We start from the raw sequence: 9,990 nt of genomic DNA on the forward strand, positions 1-9,990 counted from the left end.
CTGCTGGCCTATTACTGTCTTTTGGTACTTTTTGGCCTTGTATCTCACAGCAACTGTTAACCTGCAGTTCTTCCTTAACGCACACTTTGGGAAAATAATTTTCCTTTCCTTCCCTCCCTCACTCTCTTCCTTCCATGCCTCTGAGCTACAGGCGCCTGCCTCCCCTAAGTCCTGCATTATGCTCTCTCAGAGGCTCAGAGAACGGTCTCTCCTACTCCATGCTTCCCCCGGCACCAGGCCTGCATCCTGTCCCTCCCCGTACACGGTCAGTCTCCCTGTCCAGCTCCCTTCTCGTTACTGTCCAGCATCTAGAATTTTCCTCTCCTCCATGATTCTCACCCTTGCCTGCTGATAGGTTTGGGGCCCCTCTGTGGCAGTCGTCTTTGGGGAACCTCATGTCCCCAGCCCTCCAGTTATAGGTGACTCTTGTCACCGCTGGAGTTCAAGGAGAGGTATTGACCCATGCCTCTTCATGCCCGGCACCTTCCCTTCCCAGTTTTTGTGCTTGGGTTCCCCCCTCTGCTGAGCCTTCCAGAGTGGACTTCTTGTCCTGCTCAGGTGCTCTTTCCTGGGCTTCCTTATGCCTGACCTTCCTCAATCCTCAGCCTTCTTGGCTTTGGGGACAGGGCTGTGCCCTGGTTTCCTCCCAGCCTCCCCTAATGGAGTTGGGGGAGCATGCTCCCCAGGGCACATTTCTGGGTCCTCATCATACAGTTCACCTTGGGGGTCTCATCAGTCCCACGGCTTCAGCTGGTGTCACCCAGTCTCCGTGCCTGTGTCCACAGCCTCTCCTGGGCTCCAGGGGCCGATGGGGCTATTAACAGGACCTACCTCCTCCAGAGGGGTGAGGACAAAATGAGACAGCACTGTAAAGATGCTCAAGATTTCCTTTAGTGAGTGCAGTCTCCAAGCTTGCTCCTGTCACCTGTTCTGACGGGCCCTATGTGACTGCTCCCTGTCCCCCATCTCTTAACCTGCTTGTCCCCTGTCCCTGCGTGTCCAATTCCTCCAGCAGCCCGTCCTGTTTCCCACCTGCCACTCTGACTCACCAGTGGCCCTGATTTGGCAAGCTCTATTCCCTCTCCTGCTCCCCTCAGACCTCTCAGGTAGGTTGCCACTGAGGGTCTCTTTCCCCGGTCCTGTGAGCTTGGGCTGTGACTTCTGCCATGTGCTGCATATACAGGACTGGTTCCTTTGTCCCCCGCATGGCTATACCGAGGGCAGGTCCTGCGTTGGTCTTAAGCGTCCTGGGGCTGATTGTGTAGTGTATCCTGACCCATCCCATCATCCTAAGACCCGCTGTCCCCCAGCAGGCAAGCTGGTGTGTTCACAGACACACGCTCACTGGTACCTGACAGGGCAAAGCCTTTTCCGGGGACACTCCTCAGAGTCCAGAGAGATGGGGTGACTCCTCTTTGGCAGGGATGGGGGCAGGGGCCTCTGGCTTCCTCAGGAGAGCCACACAGCACCCCAGAGGGTGGCAGAGCCACCAAAATGTGCTTTCACTGTACATTGCTTTTGGCCACCTCGAAGGGCCTTCACAGGCTGTTTTGTTCGAGTGCCTTGTTGTAGAGACGAGTCTGCCTCCCAAAGGTGAGGCGCCTCAGGTCACACGCAAGTGAACCCGGAGCCAGAAGAAGAGCCAGGCGGCCACTGCTCGTCTGTGTAATTACTTCCCATCACAGTGAGAGTTTAACCGCGTTCTCAGTGGAGTCCTGGCCTCTGCCCAGGGGCGTGAACACGACGCTTCCTCCCGGGAGGCACATTGCAGTCCCGTGGCCCGGCCGTGCTGACACCCTCCGTGCGTGGTGTGGTGTGTGCAAAGGCCCCGCTCCGAGTGGGCTGTGAGCCCGCATTCATTAGCTGTGGACTTTGTGCTCTTGTGGCAGTTACGGGAATATTCCGGCACCTTTATAGCATGTGATTCTCAAGGGCTCTGGGGCCATGCAGGGAGGGAGCCAGGTCACGGGGCAGAATTCTCCATGCTCTGCCTGCTGACCCTTTGCATTGCTGGCATTTTCCCCCTACTGCATGCAAGGATGACCTAAGGAGACTGCCTTCTCCCCTTGGGTTTTACAAGACAGCTGTATGCGAACCCTAGATCCATTTGAAGCCTTTGCAGCATGTTGGTCCAGAGAGCCAGGGCAGGTGGAGTCGTGGGCTGTGAGTAGGTTTGATCTGGGTTCTAGTCCTGCTATCTCCGGTCACATGTATAACTGCCCTGGGCATCAGTGTCTCCTGTTGTAAAATTCTGAACCCTGCTGACTTAGAAGCCTGCCAGTCAGAAATGCAAGAATGTGAATGTTTTTTGTTTTGACTGCACGGATACCCCCTCATCTGTGGGCAGAGTCCCAGCCTCCTCCGTGTCCAGGCCCTGCCTATCGCCTGCCTTATTCCTTGGCACTCCCTGTCACCCACTCCAGGCCAGACATACCATACGCACAGTGCAGGGACTGTGGGAGAAGGGAGGAGATGCAAGTGTGGTCCAACAGGGTCGTGTCTCCTGTTATTCCCGGGACCCCCGGGTCTTGCTTTCCAGGCAGATGGGGGGGGGAGGGGTGAGCTTTTCTTTTCCTCAGGTGCTTGTGCAGGTGATGAAAATCCCAGTGGAGGCCAGCCTGGTGAGATTGTTAGAGATGCTCCCCAGGTATCCAGGCTCTCCCGTGTGTACACCTCTTACCCAGGCTGAACCCCCACCTTATAGGGGAGGGGGTGGGTTTTATTTCCCCTGTCAGTTCTCCTGGCCTCTTCAGGCTGCCCTCTGCTGGACAGTCCTGGGAACAGGGTCTGGGGCCTCTGCCTCTGGTGCTTGTTTCACTGCTGCCTAAAGCCCGCTGGGAATGGGAAACAGAGGCAGGCGATAGGACTTCTTTCTGGGTGCTGCTCAGCTAGCCTCATTTTCTCAATACAGAAGAAATCCTTGGTAGCATTTAGGCTTTGCCAGGTCACCTGGAGCTGCCCAGTATTCTTGCTGACTTTTGTTTGTGGCACACGAAGGGAGAAATCTAGCAGCCTCTTAGGTATGCTAACTGTAGTAGAACCCTTTTCTGAACTTTGAACTTGTAATGCAGCAGTCAGGAACTCATATGGATACTACTGCCCCCCGTTACTAGTTCTGTAGATCTTGGTCAGGTTGGATCACTGACTCATCCGCTTTGCCTGGACTCGGTTTTAGTATCATAAGTCCTGTGTCCTGAGAACATCCTCGGTCCTGGGCGAGCTAGCTGGAGTGGTTGGTCTCCAGACAAATTCATGAGCTTCTCTAAGCCCCGGTGCCCCGAGCAAAGATAGTACTGCCTACTTCCTGGGGGTGTTGTGGGGACGTAACAGGCTAATGCTTGTGGAGTGCTAAGCAGGTGTACCAGTTTTCTAGCGCTGCTGTAACAAAATGCCCCCAGTGGGGTGGCCTAGAACAACACAAATGTGTTATTTCACAGTCCTGGAGCCCAAAAGTCTGAAATCAAAGTGTCAGCAGAACCATACTCCCCTTGGGCCTGTAGAGACGCTCCATTGCTTCTTCCTAGCTTCTGGCAGTTTTCTGGCACTTAGGCATTCCTTGACGATAGATGTCTCCCTCCAATCCTCTCTCTCCACGTGGCACTCTCCCTGTGTCTCTCTTCACATGGCCATCTTTTCCGGCTGCATATCTGTCCCTTTGTCCAGAGTTCCCCTTTTTATAAGGCCACTAGTCATGTGGATTAGGGCCCACCCTAATGACCTCATTTGAGCTTGGTTACCTCTGTAGAAAACCTATTTCCAAATACGGTCATATCTTAGATACAAGGAGTCTGTATCTTTTGGGGGGGGGGGGGGGAGGGGGGACATAATTCAGTCCATAGCAGCAGGGTTTGCTATGACCATTACTGCCTTTTGTGTCATTATCTTTGCAATCATCACGAAACCAAGAGTATCTGCGAAACAGCTCCTGCCCCCAAGAGGAGATGACCTGATGAAGAGGAGCTGGCTTGGCAGTTAGAATTTGGTACCCGAGAACCATTTGAGCCTGAAGGATCTAGAGACAGCGTGTCTCACTGCTGGCTTTGTTCTGCTTGGTGCAGATGGAGCAGATGAGGGGCGAGCTACTCCAGGAGAGAGCTGTCAAGCAGGACTTAGAGTGTGACAAGATTTCCCTGGAGAGACAGGTGAGGCTGGCTTTGGACTAGACCACCCCCCCCCCCCCCCGCCACCCCCAACAGGGTCGTCTTTGCATGGCATCCAAAGAACTCTGGGACATAACCCGCCCGAGAGGTGGAGGTGTTCCCAAGGTCTTTTCCAGAGAGGTTTTCCCAATGATATTAAATCTGCTTGGAGGTTGAGCAGCTTGGGGAGGAGAAATTGCAGGTGGTGTCTTCTGGATCCTAAGAGGGCTAAATTTTAACGCAAAAGAAATGAAAAAGCCGTGAGTTGCTCAAAGCTTACTTGAATCATTTCTCTTACATGCCATTGACGTAAATTCTTCACTGAATACTATGTATGTTATTGGCGGAGGAGCCTATTTTTCCTGCCTCCTCCACCCCCAATAGGTTTGACAGAAGAGAAGGCCACGCCTCTTGCCTGACATCTAGGAGTCCTAGGACGGCCAAAGATTTCACTTGGGCTCCTAAGGGCATGTGGTAGAACCTCTTCTCTTGGCCTGCCAGGAGCTGAGTGCTCTTGTTTCCCTGGAGACATTGCTGGCTTCCCTAGGTCCCCTGGGGCCATGCACCCTGTCACAAAAGGCAGCCTTATCACAGTTGCCCACCAAATGCTGGCTCCACCCCATAAACCTGCACAGAGAGTGCGGCAGACACACACCCCTCACAGCACCCCCGTCTGATTCTAGAACAAAGACTTAAAGAGCCGGATTATCCACCTGGAAGGTTCCTACAGGTCCAGCAAAGAGGGGCTGGTGGTACAGATGGAGGCCAGGATCGCTGAGCTGGAGGACCGTCTGGAGAGCGAGGAGAGGTGAGCCCCACCAGGACCAGCTGCGGTGCAGAGGCTTGGCACGTAGGGGTGGTCACACTGCAGAGTGCTTTCCCATTTGTGTCTCTTGTCCTCATGAGCCTTCATGTGAGGACGGTAGAGCAGGTACAGTGGATGAGAAAACCGAGACCCGTCCCAGTGAGTGCTTGAGGAAGGTAACCAGGCTGAATATACATCAGCAGGACGACAGCACAGGAAGCCTACTCCTGAGTCCCCGGCTTCCCCACCATGCGGCTGCCCCTCTCCCCACCCCTTAGCAGACCACGCTGCCTCATAAGCTACTGAGGTTGAGCTGGTTTAGAGGCAGGAGGTTGACTCTGCCCCGGGGGCCAGAGGTATTGGAGCAGAGGGCAAGTGCCATCTCAGAGATTGGCGGGACCCCCACAGTGGATGGGAGGCATTGGGATCAGAGGGCCAAGCTCATTTCCAGCAGATTCTCTGCAGCTAGCTCTAAGGTCACAGCCTGGGGGCCAGCACCAGGGTTGAGCTTTACTGGCCTCCGTTCTCACTCTTGGCCCCTCACCTTCCTGGAAGGGGTGAGGTGCGTGTGCATATGGCACTGTGCACTATCTGTTTTTCAGTAGGACTTTGGGGCTGGGCTGGAGCAGCCTGAGATCTGTGATGCTCACACCCTGGCAGTCAGGGACCCTCTGCTGTAAAAGTAGAGTCTGGGACTGGAAGAACTCAGGGCAGCTCCAGTCCCAGCTCTGCCTGTTGCTGACTCTGTGGTTTTAGGCGGGTCACTCCCCTTCATAGGGCACCCTTTCCCTCACCTGTCCAGGAACAGCCCCTTCATCCCATACTGTCGTGTTCTCCCACCCTAACCATCACGTTGACCAGGCTGCCTGGCTGGAGCTTCCCCTCCTCCGCAGACTGCCCTGGGCCTCCTGAGGGGCTGAGATGAGAGGGTCTCATTCTCTCTCCCCCACCTTTCCAGGGAGCGGACCAGCCTCCAGCTCAGCAACCGACGGCTGGAGCGGAAGGTGAAGGAGCTGGTGATGCAGGTGGACGATGAGCACCTGTCCCTGACTGATCAGAAGGACCAGGTGAGGGACCCTCATTCCCAGATGGGATTTTACACCCCAGGTAGGAGGGCGATGGAGTTGTGGAGGCTGAGTCCCTTCTTCCCCTCACCCCAGGCACATCGTAGAACAGTGTGGCCTTTGTAGCCTTCTTCAGTAGGGGGTTCAGTAAGCCCTAGCCCCTGAGCTGAGACTGGCTGCTCCCTTTGCCATCTCTCGGTCTCTTGGGGAGACGGTGGCTGGATTGCTGGCCTGTCTGTGCTGGACTCTTCTCTTTCCCGGCTGGACTGGGCGACCAACTAGCACCCAACCTGCCCTCTCTCCCAATGCAGCTGAGTTTGCGCTTGAAAGCAATGAAGCGACAGGTGGAGGAGGCTGAGGAGGAAATTGACAGACTAGAAAGTTCCAAAAAGAAGCTGCAGAGGGAGCTGGAGGAACAGATGGATGTCAACGAGCAGCTGCAGGGACAGCTCAATTCCATGAAGAAGGACCTAAGGTGGGTGAGCGTGGTGGCGCCGTGGGGACCGTGATTCCTCTGACATTTGAGGAGAACTTGGCGCTTTCACTCCTGGTGTCTGAAGCCAGTTCCTTGTTGTCGCCTTGAGGGGTCATCCCATCCTAGAGAGTGGCTGCATCCGCTTGGGTCACCCCATCTGTTCATTCAGGTCTCATATGTGTCATCCCCAAGCCAGTCTCCTGATGTCAGCTGGGCACTTCATCCCTCTTAGCCATAAGGGGTAACCAAGGCTCAAAACAGGAGGCCCAGCTCATACCACCATGGAGAAGGCAGCTCTTAGGCCAGCACTTAGGACTCCTGCTTGTAGGGAGAAATAAGATAAGGTTTGGGTTCTTATCCTCATGAAGACTAGACTATCTCAGGAGAGAACTGTTTCTAAAGCTCCCCTGCTGTGATAAGGGGACTGGGGGTGGGGGTCACTTTACCTGCCCCAGGGTCACTGGGGTGCAGGGTGAGATTAGATTCATGTTCATCCATAGAGCTAAGCCTTTCTCAGAGGCTGACTATGCTGATGGCATAGGTGGTTCTCTTGTAAACGGACAGAAGACCCCAGCCCGTTAAGAATCCTGTAAACAGGGCCTTTCTATCAAGAACCTGACCCCAGGGCTGACATTAGGGTGCACCATTTAAGGGGGCACCAAAAATCTCAGTAATCAAGATAGATAATTAATGAAATATTATAAAAAATAAATGCCAACAGCCCATGGTAAACAAGATACCAAAATTTAAGATGGGATCAACAACGGGGGCATCTGAGCGGCTCAGTCGGTTAAGCTTCCAACTTCGACTCATGTCATGATCTCACGGTCCGTGGGTTCGAGCCCCGTGTCGGGTTCTGTGCTGACAGCTCAGAGCCTGGAGCCTGGTTCGGATTCTGTGTCTCCCTCTCTCTCTATCCCTCCCCCACTTGTGCTCTGTCTGTCTCTCTCTCTCTCTCTCTCTCTCAATAAATAAATAAATAAATATTTTTAAAAAATTAAAAAAAAAGGGGGGGGGGTGGATCAACAACAGCACCCTGACGAGACATATCGTAGTTTGAGGCAAAAGGAAAAATCAGTACTACCCAACTTGTCCCAGCCCTGCCCAGCCCTTCCTATCAACACCAGCCTGCCACGGGCAGTTTGCTCCCTGCTGCTGAAGGAACTGTCAGGTGCACACCAGCCCGTGGGCTTCTCTGCCAGACAGTGGGGTGGACAGACAGGAACCCAAGACCCTTCCTTCATCCCCTGAACAGAGATGAACCGCAGCCCAGGGCCTGGAAACATGCCCCCTCTTCTTTCAGCAGACTTAAGAAGCTGCCGAGCAAGGTGCTGGACGACACGGACGATGATGACCTCAGCACGGACGGGGGGAGCCTCCACGAGGCGCCGCTGAGCTACACTTTTCCCAAGGACAGCACTGCCATCAGCCAGATCTGAGTCCCCTTCCAGGGCTGTGGAGGTGGCCCGTCATGCCTCGCGGAGACCCTCAGCCCGCCTCCTGCAGCGGGGACCTGCAGCTAGCTGCGCACGCGCGGCTGGGAGTGGGAGCGGCAGCGCCCACGCGGAACAGAGACCCGGCGTCCCCTGGTCACAGGACAGGCTGATTCCTCCACGTCGCCGTCCTCCCAGAGTCTCTAAGGGGTAGCACGCCTCTCCCAGCTCAGGCAGGTGGCTACTGCAGCTTAAATGTTGACTCCCGAGGCAGAGGAGCCACCACTCATTGCAGGGTTTGGCGAATATGATTTGGCAGGCGGAAGCCCGGGTTCTGCACCGCCATCTGCTGGCACCGTTTGCAGTGCTGCTCCTGCCCCTCCTCCCTCCCCCACCAAGGAAAAGGGTCCAAAGTGCTAGTTATTATCTAACAGCAATTGTGCAGGGGAGAGAGAGGATGTATAAAGTGTACATATTTTAACCCAGATTCTCATGGACTGCATCTGTTGCCCTGTGGAATATTACAGAGGCTTTGTAGGGTGGCTTGTTTGTAAACTCCACACCTCTAGCTTACTATTTTTTAAAACATGGAGCTATTAGATTTTTATTAAGGCCTAGATGAGAGAGAGGGTAGAATACAGACTACTTTGGACATGAGAGTTGGAAAAAAGGAATTGTCGTGGTGTTAAGGGACAATTAATTCTGAGAAGAGAATTCAAGTGGTCCTAGTAAATAACTTATGGAGGGAGAGAAAGTCTGAGGATCACTTGTATCGGTGGCCCTGCTTACTTATTTTATCTAGAATTTTGTTGTCATTTCTGAACCCTGCTGAGACCAATTCCTGGTCACCAACTGCAATGTCTTTACCACAGTTGGGGTAGGGAGACTTTTAAGTAAGGCTTTTGGCAAGTGATGTAGTTTCTAGAGGGATGGGGTCTTACTGTCATTTCTTATTGGTTCTTTCCTCCCTCTGCCCACATCAGGCCTCCAAGTAGCCTCCTCTGCCTATGGTTGCTTAGTGGGGAGTAGGACGGTGTGGGGACAAGGCTCCTGGACAACCATGTGAGGAAGAAAAGGTGGTGTCCAGTAAGGTCACGGGGAAGGGGAGGAGAGGAGGTAAGCAGGCATTGTGGGTATGCGGAGGAAGGAAGAGAAGGAAGTTCTTGAAAGCTGGGGGGATGTGTAGACAAGGGGCAGATTGAGTCGGATTTCGAGTTTATGTCAGAAAAGCAAGGGAAAACATGAAAGTCAGAGAGGAGGTGTTTCTGTACAAACTGGAAGGCTCCTCCCAGCTTCCTGGGACAGAGGGACATTGGCCTGCACCAGGCATACTGTAATTGGGATTCACTGAGGTCTGTGGTGAGACCATGTTGCTGGGACAGCATTATAGGGAACATGGAATCAGGAATATGCAGTATCCCAGTACTTCGTCCTGGCTTTTCTAGTGTCACCTCCCACTTTGATTGTTCCCAGGTATGGCCAGAGGCCAAATCCAGTCACAGTTGGGCCCCTATAGGTGAGGGCCAGAGTGTAGAGCCAACAGCTCAGGAGGGCCACACCAGGGAGAGAACACTGTAAGATGTGTGTGTATGTACACACACACACATAGTGGGGCAGAGAGACTAGTGTTCAGTTGCTTTGACAGTGTCCCCAGTCATTCTAATAGATGGGAAGCCTGTGGACCAGAGAACTCTATGACAGTTACCAAGAGGAGCAGGGTGTTTCAGTGTGCTACCTACCTGAGGTCACAGAGCCCACTGAGCAGGATTCAGAGTAATCAGCTGGGTTTAAGGGCAGGTGTCACCATCCCCTACCCCAGGATTCCCCCCTCCCCCACTCCAGTTGAGTCAAACCCTCTTCCACCTCTGTTGGCTTGGAGTGGTTCTTGCCTCTAATTACTTATTTGAGGTGTGGAGAGATTCTTCCCTTTAGCTATTTATTCATTGAGCAAATATTGGGCATCCATCATGTGTCAGGCACAGTCCTTGGCCCTGGGAATACAGCAGCAAATAAAGCAAACCAAAATCCCCTCCTGGAGTGCAGTTAGGGGAAAGAGGGTGATGACAACAGTCAT

At 53.7% G+C, this 9,990-nt stretch overlaps 1 protein-coding gene across 4 annotated transcripts in view; it reads left to right on the forward strand.

The window, feature by feature from the left end:
* The window catches only part of CGNL1 (cingulin like 1), a 157,630-nt gene extending 148,112 nt beyond the window's left edge, over positions 1-9,518 (forward strand). For 3 of the 4 annotated variants that reach the window (XM_086710782.1, XM_086710785.1, XM_086710784.1), the window contains 5 exons: positions 4,059-4,142; positions 4,823-4,947; positions 5,903-6,011; positions 6,320-6,483; positions 7,787-9,518. In XM_086710782.1, the coding sequence (XP_086566908.1) occupies positions 4,059-4,142; positions 4,823-4,947; positions 5,903-6,011; positions 6,320-6,483; positions 7,787-7,922 (618 nt within the window). In that variant the 3' untranslated portion in view covers positions 7,923-9,518. The remainder of the gene's footprint in view (positions 1-4,058; positions 4,143-4,822; positions 4,948-5,902; positions 6,012-6,319; positions 6,484-7,786) is intronic. The other variant, XM_086710783.1, reaches the window with a different exon arrangement.
* Positions 9,519-9,990: the final 472 nt, after the last annotated feature.

This window comes from Puma concolor, chromosome B3, assembly GCF_028749965.1.
Source record: "Puma concolor isolate L17-30 chromosome B3, mPumCon1.1.hap2, whole genome shotgun sequence".
NCBI classification, from domain to species: Eukaryota; Metazoa; Chordata; class Mammalia; order Carnivora; family Felidae; genus Puma; species Puma concolor.